Below are 21,995 nucleotides of genomic sequence, written 5' to 3' on the forward strand. Positions count from 1 at the left end.
TGCAAAACTGCAAAAGCCTCTGTGCTCAGCTTGGATGGGGTGGAGTCTCAGGGCAGACCAGACAGCCTTGGCTTCTGTCAGCCCTGCCCTATGAGGCCCCTGTGTCTCAGTGTCCCTCAGTAATCGCTGTAAGCACCTCTGAGAGAAAGCCACCCTCGAGTTTCACCCGCTGCCAGGCAGTCCAGTTTCTCCCCGAATGAGTCTGGGTTCCCAGAAACTCGCCCGGAACTGGAGTTCAGCGCAGTCGGGAGCTTCTGTCTCCCTCCCGCTTTAGAAAGCCAGCCATGCACTCAGCTGCCCGTCCTCTCTGCGCGCACGTGCCTCTGGACCTGTGCCTCTGCAGCTCCCCTGAGTCTCAGTGTGCTTGCTCTTTTCCTGACAGTCCAGTTTCTTCCCGAATGAATCTGGGTTCCCAGAAACTTGCCCGGAACTGGAGTTCAGCACAGTCAGGAGCTTCCGTCTCCCTCCCGCTTTAGAAAGCCAGCTGCGCACTCAGCTGCCCGTCCTCTCTGTGCGCTAACGCGTCTCCGTACCTCAGTCTTTTGCAGCCCCTCTGATTCTCAATGTGCTTTCCTCTTTCCTTCTAGTTGTAGAATTTCCACTCAGCTAGCTTTACTGTGGTTCTGGATGGTGTCTGTTTTGTCTTTTAGTTGTAGTTTTGATAATGTTGTGCGAGGCAGCAGTTTAGGTGTTTACCTATGCCGCCATCTTGGTTTCTCTACATACTTATATTCTTAAAAAAATTACTACATTGCTTTGGCTGGGTAAATCAGTTGGTTAGTGTTGTCCTGATACACCAAGGTTGTGGGTTTGATCCCAAGTCAGGGCAATACTACATTGGTAGACTTGAATTTTTATACCAAAAAATGTCAAATTAACTATTAACCACAAAGCTGGCTGAATTCCTATGTCTTTCAGAAGCTACTATATTTATCACTTGTTCCATGTGACCATTTTGGTTTCTATTTTCATTTATTTATATATCACACCTAATTCTTCTAAGTGGACAGTGAATAGTTTATAAAACCTAGACTAGATGAGATCCAGGCCTTGAAGGTGTGTTTAAAAAAAAAAAAAAATTAAGATTCCTTAAACTCTATAGCAGCAAATCCATTCTCTGAAGCATTCCAAAAATCTGAAGGTTAGATGTAAGAATTTTGTTACAAAAAAAAAATTGTAGAGCTCACGAAAATTTCAGAGCAATGAAAACCTGGAACTGCCTCTTCATGGAGTTGTCCCCTTAAAGAAGAAAGTTTTTCAGATATTTTCCAAGGAGTAGTTTGAGATGCTTAAAATAAAATAAATCACTGATATATAAAATAATAAAAATACTTAGTACTTTTTATTTACAAATTAATTTCATAATCCAACTATAATAAGCATGTCCAAACAACAAAGAAAGTTATTGGCTTCCATCCATTTGGGCTTGAAAAATAAATTCAGCACTGTTTTCTATTTTTTCACATAGAATTATAAGGTCTTTAAAAGAAGCTTCTTTAGAATAATCTTCTAGTATGAACTATTGTAGTTCTAGTATGAAAAATTTTATATTTAGTAATTTATAAATACTATAATTTAGATTAACTGAATTAGCTACGATTAATCTGTGGAAATATAGAGTACAAATATGTCAATCATCCACAATTAGGTCTAACCATTATATACAAGAGACATTTTTCAATGGTCAGAATAAGACTTTATTCATATTCTTGAAAGGTAGCTTTGTTCCCAATAAATATTCTTTCTACCACTTCTGTAAACTTTAGGGAGATCACATTCCTAATCTAAAAAGAAACAACATACAGCTATTTGACTTTTTGTTTTTTTCTTGCTTGAAACTGCTCTGTTTTGTTTTTTACCGATTTAATCAACATCGACAAGGCAGGATCAATGGACCTCTTTTGTGATTCCTTTTGAATTTCACTCTCTTTTTTCTTTATTGCCTGAGTTAGTTCTTGTTCTTTTTGTTCTCTTTGCCGGGCTTTCTCCTCAAGAATTTTCTCCATAGCTTTTGTTTTCTTGAAGTTAGGATCCGAAGGATCCAAATTGAATAAGTGGGAAGTATACATTGCCTGAAACCGTGCATCCTTAACATTTACCTGTAAATCCAAAAGGAAAATTAAAAGAAATTAAATTACTAAACCAAAAGGCCCAGAAATGGGGCCAAATTTTAAGTCAATGAGTTGTTATTGGGGGGTGAGGGGATCACTTCCTCTACCTAATAGAAGAATAACATGCTAATTGACCGTACCTTTGCGACACCCACCAGCCAATCAGGAGTGGGTATGCAAATTAACCCAATAAACATGGTGGGTTAATTTGCATACGCAGGCTCCGAGCGGTGGGGACAGGGTGGGACGCTTGTGTCGTCACCATGGCGACAACGCAGGCGTTCCGCACCACCCCAGCCACTCGGGGCCTCTGGGCAGCATGGGAAGGCAGAAAGGTGGCTCTGGGCCGGAGTGGAAAAGCTGCTCCCGGCCAGAGCGAAGGTGGTGCCGGCAGCCAGGGAAACGAAGGTCCATTCTTGCACAAATCTTCATTCGTGCATCGGGCCACTAGTAAGTTATATAAATGTTTAACCGCTATGGTGTACACTGAAACTAATATAATGCTGAATGTCAACTGTAATTGGAAAAAAAGGTCAGTGAGTGGTTAACTGTATAAAATATAAATGTTAGTCATTTGCATAGCTTCATTAGAAAGTTGTTTTTCCACAGGATCTTCAATGAACTTTTAGGGACTACTCTTAGATCACAATGTGCAGGACACACTCTTCCAATCATGCGACAATCTCCTTGGAAGGGAACTGTAGTGGTCTATACATATGGGCCTGTAAAGTACACTGGCCACGTAGACGAAGGACTGTCGAAGTGGTTCCTGAGGTGTGGTACCCCACGCTTACAGTGTGAAATCTGTTTCTGGCTGAGGTAAGTCAGCCAGAGATGGTATCTCCTGCTGGAGTTTTATGCAAAGTCACTGTATTGGAAGTACTTTAAAACATTTTTAACCTTAGTGCCAAAATGAGTAGCTACTGAGGGTGATTCATAGATCAAAAGATTTGAGAGACTACTATGGAAAAGGAGGCACCCCTGAAGCCAAGATCTGGTCAGACACAAGCCCCAAATTTATGTTCTATCTTTCTACCAAACCACCATGGTTTCACACTTAAGAGTACACCCTTAACCCCAGCCAGGCTTTCTAGTGCTGCCAGGCACAGGGGTGACCAGCAGAAAGGAATCATGACTCACTGCCATGGACCAGATGAGTCCACCTAGAGCTGGATGTAGGGTTACATATAGTAAGGACAACAGATGTGATACTACCACCACCAATATCAACAAAACACTCACAAAGATGTTTTTATGCATGATTATTAAAGTGTGAAGACAGTTTTCAGAATAAGGTTTGACTAAAAATCTCTTTTTGACTTTAACTTTTCCTAAGAAAACCATTCACTAAAAAGTGCAAGCAACATACATAGAACTGACTTGCTAGTATAGAAACGGGCACTACAGAATGGCCTCAAAGTCCTTTTACATGCAACTTAGAAATTATCCGTATGTTCCTCTCCATTCTCTGAACAAATCAAAATTTCCCCACGTTCTCTGGGTCTAGTCTTCCACGTTAATGGGTGGAAGTCATTAAGTAGTTCCTGGCAGCTGTTTGTAGGTTTTCTCCATAGGGCTCAAACTCATGCATAAGGACTATGTGGTCATTAGGAATATGTATTTAGCAAAAAGGAGAAAAAGAGAGAGAGCAATGGAAACAAAAAAATAGCAATTAAAAAAGCATGGCTTACTGCACTGGCCACTGGCCACAGTGAGAGTGACACTGTGACATGAGCCTGCTATTTCTCAGTTAGGCTCAATCGGCATATCCTTCCCAAGCGAGCATCACACTGCATGTGATTCTAACACTGAAAGCTACCTAATGTAGTGCAACATGGCTACCAAAATACAAGCCGGCTACTTCACCTGGTGCTCAACTGGCTGTGTAGGACTAAGAGATGGTAATTTTGGCTCCATAGTCCTTCCTAAAACATCTCAAAGCTGACTTTCACTATGTTTAATTTTTATCTCCAGACCCGACTCTAGAGTCAACACCAGCTTAAAGAGGCTAATGGCATCTGTCCCTAGTTACCTCAAAGTCATCCTCTAGTAATTCCTTCTTTTTCATAAGCTGTTTTTTCTTCTTTTTGCTTAGATTCTGGTGCTCCACAATCTTGTTGTAATTGAAGTGTTTCTTGTTCTCTTCCTCCTCATCCATCATGAGCAAAGCCATTTCAGCCTATAAAGAGAAAAAAAGTTCAAATGTACAACGATGTTTTTCTTCCCCAAACAGGAATATGGAGTATGAAATGCCCTCCAGGAAAGGAGAACTCAGTCACCAATGATCCAGGATAACATCTGTTATCTGTAAACTGATTGTGGATTACTGAAACTCACAAAGAAACCCAGAGATCTTTGTACTGCTGTAAGCAACAGGTAAAAGCTTCAGAAGCAATATCACTGACAACAGGAGAAGGGTGAAAGTCTGTATTTAAAAACCAGACCACATTCCATGTTAGTGTAACTGGTTAGTAGGCTGTAGGAATGAGTCCCCAAGTCACCCAAATAAAAATTTATCATTTTCACTTTGGTCTTTTAATGCAGTGATACTAAATATAGCAAACTAGTATTTTGTGATACAAACTACTCTTTAAACATGTATATTAACAACAAGAAATTTATTTTTCTTTTGCCTTTATTGTTTCAATATTGATATGTTTCTATGAAGTGATATATCTTAATATTTGCTTCTGAACTATATTATCTTTTCCACTAAATAGGTATTTTCTACTGACACACGATGGGATTAAATGTGAACCCTCAAGAACCAAGTAAACAATGATGTATACTAGAGAAAATACAGAATATACTGTCAGACTTTTGTGAATCTTCTAATATTACTACTTTAGACTGCTTTAATTTTCTTTTAGTTTCATCACTGGCTCTTACAGTTGGCTTTCTTTTTTGAGCCATTTTCCATAAAAGAGATTATCTTTGTGCTCCTTAACTCTATGAGTATTCCTGTATATGCAATAAATGGAGAATAGAAAAGATCCATTAAAATGCAGAGTTTAAGTGACCAGCCAGGCTCATTCCCAGATACAGATGTCAATGTCAGTCATAGGGATGTTGTTGGCTCCAATTCCTGCCTCAGCAAAAATACCTATTACTCTGAGCCATGGGTCTTTGGAGTCACTGAAGAAAAGGTTCACTGCACTTCAAAGAAAAGGCTTTACTTTTGTACATTAAGCTTATGATTTTTACAATAACGAGAGAAATTAGGATTTTATAAACCATAAAAAGCCAAGTCTGTATTATGGGATTCAGATGAACTTCATTTAAATTACTTATGAATGATCACTTACCTTTTGTTTCTCTATTTCAGCCTCCTCCTCTGGAGATGGGCCATCTGTTGCAGATTTCACTGATTTCTTCTTTGCTTTTATACCAAACAAAATTGGAGGGTTAAAAATTACAAGACTATCAGCAACAATATGTTTACAGTAGGAACAAAAATGTAAGATATCTAGGAATAATCTTATCAATAAATGTGTAGAAACTAGAGGATGTAAAAAAATATTACTGAGAGATAATGGAATAAATATAATAGTTCTGGATGGGGTGACCGAATGTTATAAAAAAGCAATTTCTCACCCTAACCGGTTTGGCTCGGTGGATAGAGCATCGGCCTGCGGACTCAAGGGTCCCAGGTTCGATTCCGGTCAAGGGCATGTACCATGGTTGCGGGCACATCCCCAGTAGGTAGTGTGCAGGAGGCAGCTGATCGATGTTTCTCTCTCATCAATGTTTCTAACTCTCTATCCCTCTCCCTTCCTCTCTGTAAAAAATCAATAAAATATATTAAAAAAAAAAAAAAAGCAATTTCTTTTGAAAGTGTTATCAATTGAGAAAGAAAAACCATAAGATCATTTCAATACATATAGAATAAGCATTTGATAAAATTCTATATCCACTCATGATAAGATATATACATTTAACGAAATTCTAGATAAAATTCCAATCAAGGAAATCTTTTACAAAGATTAACAAGATACATTTGATATACTAGTGATATAGTTTACTAAAATGTACTACAAAAAATACTGTGCTGTATAATACAGAAAAACAATAGTATAGCTTAGGATATAAAATGTAGCATCAGACATGACTGAAAAAAAAAAAAATCAAGTTATTGTCTTACCCCATAATGTACAGGCAAATAAAATGCAGATAGGTTAATGAGTTAAACATTAAGAAAAAAACTTTATGAGAAAATACAGGGGCATAGCTACTTAAACTCATCTGCAAAATGAAAACTGCATCCTTATAATAATAATTCGACAGTAACTACCTGTAAGTAATAGTTTAACAAAACCCTTTCTCCTTGTCTCAAGACAAACTTGACCTTTGGTTAACTTCCTACTCTATTATGAGGCAAAATCACTGATGGTAAGAGCTGGTCCTGACTGGAAAACTGCTTGTATTTTCAGGGGCTCCAGGACTTCTAGAGACCACAGGGTTTTGGTTGAGATGTCCTCATCCTAATGGGAGGGAGAATGTGCAGCAGGTAAGGGCACTGGACTCTGGAGCGGTGACTTGGCTTTAAATTCTGGCTCTACCAGCGGGTTTTAGCTGTGGCAGTTTGTACCTGTGTCCTTGTCTGTAAAATGGGGATTATAATAATAGCACCTGCCTCACAGGGTGTTTGAGGACTAATTAAATTAGTACATGTTAAGAGCTTAGTTAATGCCTGCCACATGGCACTATAAAGTGTTTGATGCTACTGTTAAGATAATCTGACTAGGCTCCTTGATGATCAGGCTGATGCCTTATTTTTTCTTCCTATTTTGTAGCTATTGGAGTGAAAGGAATTCAAAGGGAGTTGGTTTCAGGGTGCTAAGGTGTGAAAAACTAGTCTGAAAAGAGAGAGGGTTCAGAATTTACAAAGATAAGCTGTGTTCTGTCTTTCCAATGCAAAGAAACAACTGTCTCTGAATTTTATGGTTAATGTTTACACAGCACTTACTATGTCAGGGAGTAGTACTGTTCTAGTATCCTATATAATAAAAGCCTAATATGCTAAGTGTCCAGTAGTCCGTTCAACCAATCAAAGCGTAATGTGCTAATGATATGCTAAGGCCGCTCAACCGCTCACTGTGATGTGCACTGACCACCAGGGAGCAGACAGTCAACTGGTTGACCAGTCACTATGATGTGCACTGACCACCAGGGGGCAGATGATCCGACCATTAGGTTAGCTTGCTGCTGGGGTCTGGTCAATCGGGACTGAGTGAGATGGGCCAGACACGCCCTAGAGCCCTCCCATGATTCCTCCCCAGCTGGCCAACCTCCCGCATCCCTCCCTGGCCCCGATCGTGCACTGGTGGGGTCCCTTGGCCTGGCCTGCGCCCTCTCGCAATCCGGGACCCCTCGGGGGATGTTGGAGAGCCAGTTTCAGCCCGATCCCACAGGCCAGGCTGAGGGACCCCACTGATACACAAATTTGTGCACTGGGCCTCTAGTCTTTACATATATTAACTAATTTAATCCTCATGACATGAGACAGATTCTATTATTTATTATGATCCCCATCCTGTGGATGAGAAAACTGAAGCAGAGAGAGGTTAAATAATTATTCTCAAGTTTGGTAAGTGAAAGAACCGCAATTCACATCCAAGCACTGCGGCTCAGGCTCTCACTTGTTTACACATTACCCTCCTCCACTATCAAATATTCTCCCTGTAACAGCCTTTCCATTTAAAATGCATTTTGATGTGAAGTAACGAAGTAAAATTCAAAGCCTAAAGTAGAGAGACTTTAAGAACTGCTTTGTGTGCATTAGGTCCCTGCTGTACTTACGTAGCCGTGCCCAGCCGAGAGCATGCCAGCATGCAAGTGCTGCTGGTTCACCCTGCACGCTACCAAGGCATCTGCCTGCACTTCTAAGAAGAAATACTATTGTATGCAGCCCTTTTCCCTAGGATGAAAATCTTTCTTGCTCCTATTTCAAATGTTTTTCAAGGAATGAAGTATCCACTTTAAGATTATACCCTTTTCTCTGTTTTATATGTGTATATGTATATATATATCATCAAGGTTTCACTTTCGTTCGGTTTGACTCCCATACCCTAAGTTCCTATGCTCTCAAGGCAAGAGCTCCTTTTGAAGTGAATGGACAAGTGACAAATATAGAAGATCATTCTGTGGGAGGGAAAAAAAAATCAGGCTGTATCTGATTAATACATAACAGAGATAAAGATCTTCACATACAGCTGTGGGAAATAATTTCAAAGAGCCCACAATGAACTGTTCCGGATTTTATAACAACCTGGTGAAAAGTCATAAAAATAAACTTGAAAGGAAGACTGCAGCAAGGGAGGAAAAAAAGAAGCTCCAAGATGGTCAGGGTTAAAAATGATATCCAATTTTAGCGTGATGAAAATGTCTTTGCTCACAAAGAATTTACTGTGTGCTAGACTGAACTGTTTAGCCAAAAGATAAATAATGTGTAGAGATCCTTTCTGCACTGTTAACAAGACCGTATTAAGAGGGCACATCTTAATTTATCTTTTTCCCTTTGGAAAGTTTTCAGACCTAAGTTAAATGAAGAGTACGATGGAAATAAAAGTCCTATTCTGCAGTTATCTTTATTTTTCAGTGAATTATTTGGCAGGTTAGAAACCACACACACCTCTTAGGTCTGCTGCAAAAAGTACATATGGATTGACTCTAATAAGATGAATATTAACAGAGACTGGAAATCAGGTATTAAGAGTTTTATAGTTAAAAAAAGTAAATCTAAAAAAAGTCCTTACTGAGGCTGCTATCCCTTTAAGCAAAAAATGTAACAGAGTACATCTATGGAAAAAAATGTGCTGCAATAAATTGATCTGTAAAATGACTATCTATAAAAGAAATTCCATTTTTCATTACTGGTAATGTCATAGAACTGTTCCCATAAAAACCTTCCTCCAGAGGGTTTAGTTAAGCACTTCTTATGAGAGAGTAGTTAAGAGAATTCAGTGGAGGGCAGACATGGTCTCAGTACTGACCAGACAGGAGTGGTAAACCCCCTACCAATTCACTTTTTGCAGCAAATTCCTGCATTCAAAATCACTTTCCCATAATCAGATGCAGTCTGTTAATCTTTCTCTGGACCTGGGCATGCTGGCTTTGCTTGGAAATCCAGGAATTCCTCATCTCTTATACATATGGGTCCTAGCTCTGGCTTTGATCTACACAATATACTTGGAGAATTACAAAATGTAAAGGGAACCCATTAGGGTTCAGGTTCTACCATCTACCACTGGTCCTACACAATTCAACTATGTTTCTTGAGTTTCAGTTTACTCATCTATAAAGTAGGCTGACGTTTGGATTAGAGGACAGAATAAATATAAAAGCATTTGCAAACTGTAAAACAATATATGAGCAGTACACAATAAGCATTTCACATACCGACTGAATTAATAAAATATGTGTACCACCATATTATTAAATTTTCAAGTTGGTTTATCAAATATCTAAAGTTGTCAAGACAAAGGATACATTTTAATGGGGTATATTTACATGTGATGTACTTTATTTCACTCCTACTTCATAAAAACAATCTTAATAAGGAGCTTATGCAATTAGAAAACAAGAACTTTTACTTCATTCTATTAAGTACATTACATTTTCGAAATTCTCATTTGATGTCCAGTTTGAAGTTTACAAAAAATAGAAAAATTATAGCAAGTTTATAGTGTAAGGGGGGAAAAGAGAAGGAAAAATTAGAAAAGATTTCTGGCATTCAAACTCCTAATCCAAGCCAAACACCATGTCTGGCATCAATCAATGAACTCAGTTACTCCCTAATTTGAAGAGTAAGTTCAGTTCTATGGACTTTCCTAGGGCAAAGGTATCATAAATGCCCAAGTCCATCTGGTTTAAAATATATCTGTCTTCAACCATGGGATTTGAAATATACATATATATATCCTTCCAAACATTAATGCTACTCCTCCACAGTTTCTTAGGCTTTCCAGCTACCTTCCATGTAGTAACCTTTTCTAGTATAACAGAGTGACAGTCCAATCCTGCATTCTCTAATCAATGCTTTCTACCTCCAGTCCCATAGTTTGAAATACTATTTTACTGATTTGTAATCTATATTTATACTTTGACTACTCAGCATATCTCCTACACTAATATTTACATTTGGATATCTAATTGATATCTCAAAGCAATTATATCCAAAATGAACCTACAGACCTTACTTTCCACCCAAACTTTTTGTTCCTACATTCCTTCCTCAGTAAGTGGAAGAGCATTCTTCCAGAGACTCAAACCAAAAATCTAGGAGTTATGCTAAATTTCTTCCTTATCCAACTAAATCAGCAAGCCTACCTTCCAAACATTTATCAAATCCCACTCAGTTTTTTCCTTCCAGTTCCATTACTGATATGCCATCAAAACCAGCCATCATCTCCTGCCTAGACCTCTGCAAAATCCCGATCTCCCAGCTTTTACCAATGCCTTTCTTTAATCTGTTCTCTGCACAGGAACCAGAGTAATGTTAAAATATACACCAGACCATGTCACATACTTGCTTAAAGACCCTTCAGTGACTTCCCACTGTCAAAAGAATAGCATCCAAACTTATTGCCAGGACAAGACCCTGCAGGGTCAGTCCTGCATCCCAGCCTGGCCATGCTCCAGCTATACTGCAGTCTTAATTTCTCCACCACAACAAGTTCGTTCTCATCTCATAGCCTTTCTATCCACTTTTCTCTTATTGGCAATGCTCTTTCCCCAGCTCTTTATGCCTGATTCCTCCGTATTCTACAGGTGTTAGCTCTATTGTCACCACCTTAGAGAAGCCTTTTTTCTGCCTACCCTATGTAAAGTAAGCTACTCTCCTTATTCCTCCCCATTTTATCCTCTATATTACTGTATTTATTTCCTTTAAAACACTGACCATATTCTCAAATATTCTTATTTGTTTAGCGTATTTTCCCTAAAACTATGGACTCAAGGGATGTAACCTTGCCTATATTACTACTGTTGTATATCTAGCCTAGCAGAGTGCCCAGCACCTGGTAGGCACTCAAAAGTATTTACTGATAGAATGAGTAAACAAACATGGCAAGATACCATTTTTTAGTGCTAGGTTTTATATTAAAAAGTTCTTAGCCTTTCTATTATTCTTTTTGCTTTAAAAAACAACTTAAGCCCATATATAATTACTCCTATGCAGTATTCTGAAATCAAAAGTATATTGAAAGTAAGCAAATTTTATCTATACGTTCACTTGGAACTTCTGACAGTAACTTTAGAAAAAGCTTATTCACAATTGAAATGTGCTGATTCCAAGAAATAAGCTACTCCAAGCCATCAAACCATTTAACTTACTCTTTGAATCCTGTCCTGTGTTCTGCAATCAGACCAGATTTCACATGCCAAATGAAGCACTTTGGAATGAGAACAAGGAAACTATAATGCTTTGCATTTCTCCATATAATAAACTTGGTTTCCTGAAATCAGAGGATAAGACTAAAATCCATCATCATCTAGAAATGACCGCTCAGGTATGATAAAAAGCAGAACATGCTAAGTTTCCATTTCCCTTTCCAATTCCTAAGAATCTCACATCCTATAATAGACTTTATTCATCTTGATCTCCTTTTCATCAATAAGATGTCAGTGCTAAAAGGCTGTAACAACCAGGAAATAATTTTGAGCAATTTTGACTTTCCTGTTGAGAACTATTCTGGCCTACGAGTCACGAGGGACAAGAAGCAGGAAAACTTCATAAAATCCTTCTCTTTACAATGCCAGCTTGGGGTTGTTCCAGGAGCAAGCCTTTGGGGTTCATGTGTGTGGTATTCAGATCAGGGCAAAGCAAAATGCATGAGAGGGAATGGAAAATGCTTATAGTGGTCTCTGCACTGACTTGTCCAACTCTGGCCTGAACCTTACCACACACATTTATACATACCAAAAAGGTAAGAATAAAAGCATTTAGAAAAGAATAAGTGGTGCATATGCAATGGAAATAAGACTCCGTGAATATAGGAAATTAAATACCAGATAGTTTAGAGAATTCAAGGAAAAAGGGGAGGAAGTTGCTTTTCAGTTATAATGAAGCAGGATAAATGCAAAAAGAATATGAAACATGGATGTTTTTGTATATTTGAGCAGAAAAACTTTCACATAACACCGTGTAAATATTTTAAATTTATAAACATATCCACTAAACAAACAAATTTATTTCATACTTTCAATTCTTCATAGCCTTTGCAAAGAGACCTAGAGTGGATGCGTTATAAAAAAAAGCAGTAAAAGCACACAAGAAGATGACTATTCCACTTTCTTTCAGTCTTTTATAGTCAACCTGTCTATAAGGATATTTCCCAGAAAGGATCCCCCAGTAAACTGTTAAATTAATCATGTTACCCAAAACCTCCTGTAATGACATTACTCTTTGCATGTACAGGGAGCAGGCCAACTCTTCTTAATCTGGTCAATGGTTATGCCCTACAAGACAGACCTACTTATAAGGCCCTAAGGGAGGTATACAAATACCAGGAATTTTAAAAGAATGGGTAGCCTATATTGTTTCAATCAATGTTACCTTTTTTCTTTAGATTCCAATTGAAAACTACAAATGTGTGCTGGCTTACCAATTTTTTTAACTTCTTCAGCAAAGTATGGGTCATTCATATCAACATCAGAAGGAAGTTCATCTTCACTGGACTCTTCAGCAAGAGCCTTAAGGTTGAATGTAAAACACATATAGTTTATTACAAGGACCATCATATATATATATATATATACATATATATATATATATATATATATATATACACACACATATATATACTGAGTGGCCAGATTATTATGATCTCTGAACGCATAATAATCTGGCCACTCAGTGTATATCCTATATAATAAAAGGCTAATATGTAAATTGTCCCCTCGACCAGGAGTTCGACCAGCAGGCAGGCCGGCCCCCACCCATGCACGAATTCATGCACCGGGCCTCTAACACACACACACACACACACACACTGAGTGGCCAGATTATTATGCGTTCAGAGATCATAATAATCTGGCCACTTAGTGTATATGTGAAGGAAAATAATACGATTTCTTTCAAATCACATTTAAAATAATTTAATTAAACCAGTTAATTAATTGTTCAGTTTATAAAGTATGAATTATTCTTTTGTTTGTTCAACAAATATTTGTGGAACACTTAATAAATGCAGGAAACTATGTAAGGCAATGGGGAGAAATGAAAATTATCAGATACATAGTTTATGTCTTCAAAAATTTTACAATCTATTAAGAGAAATTAGACACAAATAGACATATACATCAGTAGTAATAATTCAAGATAGGAAATGCAAAAAGAGACAAAAATAAAATGATACAGACATTCAAAGGAGGAAAATACTTTTAGAAGGCTAGTCAGTGAAGAGAGGTGGCCTTCTCTCTCAGAAAATTGAGAAATAGCAGTGTGCTATTAATAGCATGAAGTAGTACATTGTGGGTTATCTATTTAAAAAATATATATTTTATTGATTTTTTACAGAGAGGAAGGGAGAGGGATAGAGAGCTAGAAACATCAATGAGAAAAGAAACATCGATTAGCTGCCTTCTGCACACCCCCTACTGGGTATGTGCCCACAACCAAGGTACATGCCCTTGACTGGAATCGAACCTGGGACCCTTCAGTCCACAGGCTGACGCTCTATCCCCTGAGCCAAACCGATAGGGCTATCTTTTAAATTATTATTTAAAACACTTTATATGTTCGTTAATTAAAAATAATGGTTATTTTGAAAATTTAAATAAATGTAAAAGCAGTAAGGATAGTTCGTTTTTATCACCCAAATTTCAACAAATATCTTTTTTAATCCACAATCTACCTCTAAAAACTCTTGGGCTATTTTTAAGTAAATCTGTTAGTTAAATTTCTGCTAATCAAATGTGAATAGGCTATCTACTGAATTAGCATGTTTAATTAAAAATTCAAGTGTATAAAATAAATAGAACATATGGGAACCAAGATCAGACTTGAGTTTGTTCCCAGGAATTTAAAACATGAGTCATTTTAACAGAAGCATTTAGAATGCACATTGCTAAGCATCATCCTGCACGCTGAAGAAGACCCAGCAAGCCCACAAATATTCATTATGATATTAATATCCTTTTAAGAACAGGGCATCTAAAATTTTTTTCACTAAAATATTATAATAGATTCAGCAATAATATGTTTCTAACAAAGATTATGGAATATTTATATCTAACTTCATATCTATTCATGTATAACTGTTTTTTAGATTTAAACTCTACTTATTATCAACTATGGCACATAAATATGTATTCATTTCTTCAATAATCATTTCTCAATATCAAAATTAAAGTCACAGAGCAGAAAAGAGGAAAACTATAACTTGAAAAAATTTCTTGAAACCCTTGTACATACGGAGAACCTGTGGAGTTGGAAGGGATCTGCTGGTATCACCAAGTCCAGTACAGAGCATGGAGTCTGGAACAAACTGGGTGTATTTTTAATGTTCTAGTAAAATGTGCCCAGTCTTAGTCTAATGAAGGGAAGGCGCCTAGCAAATGAAAATCAAAGCTATAATTTATTTTATATAAATAAAATCAAATAGCTGCTATAGGTCTCAGAAAAAAGGAATTACTTTACCGACCTTATAGAGACCCACTTGTAAGACTTCCAATAAACTGATGGCTTAATGACTTGTGAAATTATTCTGCCTACTTAGTTTTAAAGAAAGTTCTAGGGAAGAAGAAAGGTAGCATACCAATAATGGGGTAGCGGTCTTACCCCTTTCCCTAGCCACTTCCAGAAATACTGACTATAGGAGTACAAAAATCACTGTACTCCATTGTATCATTCAATTCTGTAGCTCTCTATCTTTATAAGCACTGAAAGTCACAGCTTTACAAAAGTACGAGAGAGAGAGAACACAGAGCAGTAGAGAGACACTGGAGTGAGAGAGCTGGATTTTGGGCTCAGACACATCACTTAATTTTCTACAACTGTAAAACATCAGGGACAGACTAGAACTAATCATTTAAGATTCCTCAAGTTGTAAAATTCTGTGATTAGTGATACCATCTTAAGAAAATGACTACTGCTAGAATGCTGCACTTGGTGACAAGAGTATTTTCAGTGGCAAAACCCTTAAATGGTCTCTGCTATCACTAAAGAGGCTAGCTCTGCAATGACTTAATGACAACTGTTATATGCATATATCCTCAAGTAAAGAAGTCTGTATGTACCTCTCTTCCTCAAAAACAAGAGAGAATCAAGCTGTTTTGTATCCAGACATGAACTAAATGCAAAATTTTAGAGTACAGCAGCTGTGGATTAAAGTGGCTCTGGGTTTTTACCAGACATTGTATAACATTATGTAGCCTCATAGAAAACACCTAAACTATTGGATTTTCCTTTTCGTCTTTCTTAAAAATGCAATGGTAACAAGGCCTACTCCAGTGAGTGGTTACTGTGTGATAATAGGTGCTAAGCACCTGGTACTGTTTCATACATGGTTGTTGTTCAATAAATATTTGGCCATAATTATCTTTGATACCTTCTGTTTCTTCTTCAGTCTTTTTTTCTCTTTCTTCTTCTCTAAAAATTGTTCCCAAGGGGTCAGTTTATCCTTTCCTTCCAATTTGTTTTTGACCATCTCTTCTGCACTTTCTTTAAGACCTAAGGAAAAACATAAAAATAGTTATATTTAAAATGTAATTTACAAAAAAGGTAATTTATATATATTTAATAGAGTAATAATGTAAAATGCAAAAGTGAATTTTGCAATACTACAAGATCACAAAATAATGTAGGACTGACTTATATCAAAGCTATTTCCTAGTAGCAAACAATAATAAACCTAACCAAACCAAAATAAATAAACAAACCCATCAACTTAATATATGATCAAGCCACTGAAGAAAAATCCTTTATTTAGCCTCAAATTTCATTTCTCTATACTAATTGCTTTGAGATTCTAGTAATCCGGGAACAGGTCATTAACAAAAGCTGATTAGTAAGGCAACCCCTGTTGCAATACCCCAGGAAGAAAGCATTCTCATAATCACTCCTCAAGCACTCTGTGAGGCCACATCTTTAAGATCAAAAGGACCACTAAGTTCACATTCCACTTTGTATGGTTTAACTCTTTCATCAATGTTATCTGCTCTTACATTTCATTAGACTCTAAAGGTCTTTGTTTCTTGTATTCTGCAGCTCCTGAATGTTTCTAGGTGGCTTATGTAATAGCTGGAGTGTATGAGAAGGTTAAAAAAAAAAAAAAAAAAAAAGCCCCAAGGCTGATATCAGTCAATGGAGCCCTCATTATTGCCAAAGTACAGAAAATATGACCACTGTGTGGTCCTCTTTAATAATAAAGATGTTTGTTTTACTTTGTAGTATTTCTTTGGAGGTCATGGTTGGGCTTGGGGAAGAAGAGGTTTCATATTTATATGATACAAAATCCCTTTAAAAAACAATAATAGAATGATTCAAAATGCTGACATGGTCGATCCAGATAATCTTCCCAGATACATTTTAAAATCTAAGACAATGAAAACAATCTTAAAGATAAAATAATGCCCATCTTTCCTGAGATTGAGAGTTCAGTAACTTGCCTAAGAACATGCAGCTAGGAATCTAAACAGATGAAATGTGAATTCCTGGTTATCCTAAATACCATTACCAGATACATCTGAAAAGCTGGTTTGACTTAGAATAAAGAAATGTATAGCCCATGAGTAAAATCTAAAGCTTTGGGCCTCAGGTTTGTCACCTGCAAAATGAGGTTGTTCTAGATCACAAGCATGCAACTGCCCCTCCCAAATACACCATTTCCCGCCCCCCTCAAATAATGTATCTGGTCGAAATTCAAATATATACAACTAAAAATAGTGCTTTGAATCTTGAGCCCGAAGGGCAGCATAAAACAAGTATAATAGATTATCTCTTTGGTCCCTTTCATGGCTTTTAAACCCAGATTTAATCTCCAAATTTCTATGACTTAGAAAAGTATTAAATTGTATGTATACTCAAGGTTATATAGATTTGTTTTTATGACATACTGCTGGTATGATCTCTGATTCATTGGATGCCAAATCAGAAACATAACTCTCAATTTTAAAATGCTGCTTATAAAAAAAACACAATTCCCTTTACTGAGCAGATTTTAGGAGAAATATGAAGTGTATTAAAACCACGTCCAGATCTCTGACTGAATCAAGAGATACCCAGCACCTAGGTCCAAAGCTCTGACCGAATCAAGAGATACACAGCACCTAGGAAATATAAACTGGGATCTCCATTTGAGAGAAAGCAGCAAATCCTGACAAAATAAGTTGATTTCAAATAACAAAATGAAATAACATATATTATGCCAAAGAGTCAGGACATAAGCGAATTTCACATTCTAAATGTACAGTATTATATTATTACATATGTTTAAATAATAATCTTTAAGGTATTCTACTACTGTATAATTTCCAAAATTAAGAAAGATTTTATTACTCCAAAATACTAAGTGTTCTGTTTAGATATTTTTTTCAACAAATGTATTCTCTGATTATAATCATGCATCGCATAATGACAAGGATACTTTCTGAGAATTCATGTTGGGCGGTTTTATTGTGTGAACATCGTAGAATGCCCTTACACAAACCTGGATGGTATAGCCTACTCACACCTAGGCTTATTGTATAGCTTATTACTCCTAGGCTACAAACCTGTATTGCATGTTATTGAACTGAATACTGTAGACAACTTAACACAATGATAAGTATTTGTGTATCTCAACATATCTAAACATAGAAAATCCTATATAATAAAAGCCTAATATGCTAGGTGTCCGACCATTTGACTATTTGGCCAGTCACTATGATGTGTACTGACCACCAGGGGCAGACGCTCTGACCAGCTTGTTGCTGGGGTCCAGCTGTTCGGGACTGGGTGAGATGGGCTGGGCATACCCTGGAACCCTCCTGCAGTCCCCCCCTGGCCCAATCGTGCACCGATGGGGTCCCTCAGCCTGGCCTGTGCCCTCTCGCAATCCGGGACTCCTCGGGGGATGTCAGAGAGCCGGTTTCAAACCAATCCCCACAGGCCAGGCTGAGGGACCCCACCAGTGCACGATTCCGTGCACCAGGCCTCTAGTATGGTATAAAATAAAAATATGGTATAAAAAAATTAAAAATGGTACATACAGAACTGGGAAGTTATTCTGGTGAGTCAGAGAGTGAGTGGTAAGTGAAAGTGAAGGGTGAGGACAATACTATACACCAGCGATTTTTCAACTGGTGTGCTATGGCACACTGGTGTGCCACAAGAATTTTAAAAACATGCATACCTGTCTATTCAGTCAGGGGCACCTCTTTTCCCTTAGACTGTCAAATAAAAAAGTGACAACAGCCAACACAACAACAGCTGTCCAGTGTGAATGAATCAAAATTATACCTATTTTTTGTCAGATTGACAAAAAATATATTTTTGGTGTGCTGCAGAAATTTATTAATTAGTTTATGTGTGCCATGAGATGAAAAAGTTTGAAAATTACTGCTATATAGAACTGTAGACTTTATTAAATACTGTGCACTTAGGGTACATTAAATTTATTAAAAAATCTTTTGCTTCAATAATAAACTAATGTTAGCTTACTGTAACATTTTTACTTTATAAACTTAAAAATATTTTTTTAATCCTCACCCGAGAATATGTTTTCATTGATTTTAGAGAGAAAGAGAGAGGGAGGAAGGGAGGGAAACATGGATGTGAGAGAGAAACATCGATCTGTTGCTGTCCATCTGTGCCCTGACCAGGATTGACTCCACAACCTAGAATCGAACCTGCAACCTTCTGGTGTGCGAGATGATGCTCCAACCCACTGAGCCAGCAGGCCAGGGCATTAAATTTTTTTTTTTTACTTTGACTCTTTTATGATAACATTTATCTTAAAACATAAACACATTATACAGCTACACAAAAATATTTTCTTTCTTAATATCCTTATTCTATAAGCTTTTTTTCTATTTTTAAAGCTTTTAATTTTTAAAAACTTTTAAGTTTTTTGTTGTTGTTAATAACTAAAACACAAACACACATAGGCCTACATAGCGTCAGAATCACCAATATCATTGTCTTCCAAACCTCTACATCTTATTCTACTGGAAGATCTTTAGGGGCAATAATAGGCATGGAGCTGTTTTGGCTTTTCTGGGAACATAACTTGAGAATTTGATAAAAGCTGTAGAATCCCTCCCTGAAACAATGTACTGGAAAAACTTGCATATTATGTTCAGGGAGTTTATAGATACCCAATGTTCATCTGTATGTAAGGATCCAAGGGCCTCAGGTAAAGAACATTTATAGGGGCTGCAGAGGTCTAAGGGAAGATGGGAGTTCATGTTCAACAACTTCAAAACTGATCAACACAGACATTTGTAGGTTTTACATCAGGGTTATTCATTTCAGCATTATCATTTAGGACCAGACACATTCCTTGTTGTGAAGGATAATCCTCTGCATTGTAGGATTTTTTAGCAATATCTCTGGCCTACCCGCTAGAAGCCAGTAGCCCCAGTTGTGAAAATACAAATTGTCTCCAGATATTAGCACATGTCCCCTTGGGGGGCAAAATCAGCCCTCATTGAGAACCACTGTTCTAGACAATTATTAGAAGACATTTCTGAAAACAAAGGCTATTTCATTATTTGTATTATAAATGATATGGGGTTCTTTTGGTATTTGACTATATGTCTTTTCCACTTTAGAAGTTTCATCTGAGTATGCTTTTTCTTCCAAGTAGACCAAAGGCAACTTAAGTCACCTTCTTTTATATTCCATAATATTTAGGACAGTGCCAGACACAGACTAAGTACTTAAGCACTTAACGATCTGTCTTGAAGGAAGGATTCTTATTTCAAGCCAACTGTTTGATCTTTGATGTTTGGAACATGTTCTCTCCAACAGAAAATGAATCAAAACTTTAACATCTAAATAAATGGCCTTTATCCCAAAGCAATTCATGTGGTTTTTAAAGGTCCTATAGCTCTAGAATAATTCATGAAATATTTATTCCCAGGAAATATTTTATATTTTTCTGGCATTTAGTTTGTTTACAACAATAAATAGCATCTTCAGTTAAATGCTGTCTGTATTATTTTTTTTGCTGGGCTTTCACATAATACACCAAAATAGTAGAATGACAAATACATTGCCATGGATTAACAGCCCCATGATAACTTAAAAATGCTTTGTTCTCGTCATTATGAGGTCATTTAAAACTCTTGCCACAGATCACAGTTGTTTATGTTCTAAATTCTCAAAAATATGCCCATCCCAGAAGCCTCTTGGCATATACACAAGAACATTCTTCAGACAGTTTTAGCTTCATCTGAGAGCAGCCACTATGTGAATGAAAAACAACTATGTTTTAAGTTTTGCACAGATTTGTTTTAAAAAATTTTTAATGTATACTCAAGGACTGTCAGATTAGTTAAAAATAGCATCAATAATCCTACAAATTCGGGGTAAAAAGACTCTTCCAAAGCCAACCATGAACACAGATGACTCAATTATGACAATAATAATTTAAGTGCAATCCATTCAGAATTATTTTGGTAATTTGCATGCATAGAAAAATACTTTAGAATATCTTTTGAAAATAAACTAAAACAAGACTATACATTTCTCTTGACTGTACTCATTTGAAATATTCAAAAGGTCTTCAAGGGGCAGGACATGAATGACTTCCAAGTAGCATAATGGGTTTTGTTTATAAAAAATAAAATGCATGCTTTAAGATTTCTGATATAGGCTGAAACTGGCACTTTATATTTTACGAAGACTTAGGATCCAGAGAATATTTATGAACACTTACAGCTCAAACTTTATTTACGGTGGTATGTTTAAATCAGACAATATATATTAACACTCTGTTCCAAAAGTAGCTTTTGAAATGTAACTAACCGCTACCACCCAAACTCCCAACTTGGATGGAATTCACTCTGGGTATAAGAGATAACTACCAATCATGTCCTGAGGAACACTGGCATCAAAGGCACCCCTTCAAAATGGCCAGTTACCCCAATGGTCAGTTACCCCCAATGGTCAGGGAGATGGAAAAGCATATTTACTTACATAATTAACAAAGGTCACAGGGATAATAGGTCCTAATGAGTAATGAGGATTTTTATCAGTGGCAGTTTTTTTTCAAGTGATTACGCATGCAGGGTTATCATTAAAGCATACTGAATAAGCTAAACTATATTCTTTTACTCTGTACCATTTTTCACAGTTGGAACTTTATATTTATTTGTGTGATTTTTAAGAATTATTATTATTAATGGCTATCTCCCTTACTAGGTTGCAAGCTCCATGAGGGTAGAGGCCATAGCTCCTCCCCCCACCAAAGGTAACTAATGTCTAGTGGAGGACCTGGTATAATTAAATGTCTGTTGAATGAAAGTGAAAATGAAAGAATAAATTCGTCAAATTTGTTCCCAACCTCATGGACAGGGAGCAACAATGCATGAAATTAAAAAGTAAAGTAACAACTAGCCTTGGGAACAATAGTAAACAGCAAAAATTACTAATCAGGCAGAACCAACGTATGTCCTTTGTATGCAGGTAATACTGTTATATATCTACTACATGGAAACAACACAGACAGCTATAATACAAATAATAAGGTTAACAGGGTATTGGCATGCTAGTTTGGGAAATGGTTCTCATATAGCATTCAATTAAGTATCCAGAGAATATACTATATGCTGAATGAATAAATGTAAATGCTTTATGTTGTTGTCTAAAAGCTATTTCAATATGTAGGAACTGTTTTACATTTGTCTTTAATTTGACCTTATCATACTCGAACTTCTTCTAAATCTCCTTTTATTCTC

General features: G+C 36.8%; 1 protein-coding gene across 2 annotated transcripts in view; it reads right to left on the reverse strand.

Moving 5' to 3' along the window:
• Window positions 1-1,329: 1,329 nt before the first annotated feature.
• ESF1 (ESF1 nucleolar pre-rRNA processing protein homolog) overlaps window positions 1,330-21,995 on the reverse strand; it is a 67,528-nt gene continuing 46,862 nt past the window's right edge. For both annotated transcript variants that reach the window (XM_080685868.1, XM_080685869.1), the window contains exons 10-14: window positions 15,662-15,783; window positions 12,716-12,803; window positions 5,417-5,490; window positions 4,144-4,290; window positions 1,330-2,099 (exon numbers count right to left, since the gene is read on the reverse strand). In XM_080685868.1, the coding sequence (XP_080541994.1) occupies window positions 1,806-2,099; window positions 4,144-4,290; window positions 5,417-5,490; window positions 12,716-12,803; window positions 15,662-15,783 (725 nt within the window). In that variant the 3' untranslated portion in view covers window positions 1,330-1,805. The remainder of the gene's footprint in view (window positions 2,100-4,143; window positions 4,291-5,416; window positions 5,491-12,715; window positions 12,804-15,661; window positions 15,784-21,995) is intronic.

Source organism: Plecotus auritus (assembly GCF_963455305.1).
Source record: "Plecotus auritus genome assembly, chromosome: 8".
Lineage (NCBI taxonomy): Eukaryota > Metazoa > Chordata > Mammalia > Chiroptera > Vespertilionidae > Plecotus > Plecotus auritus.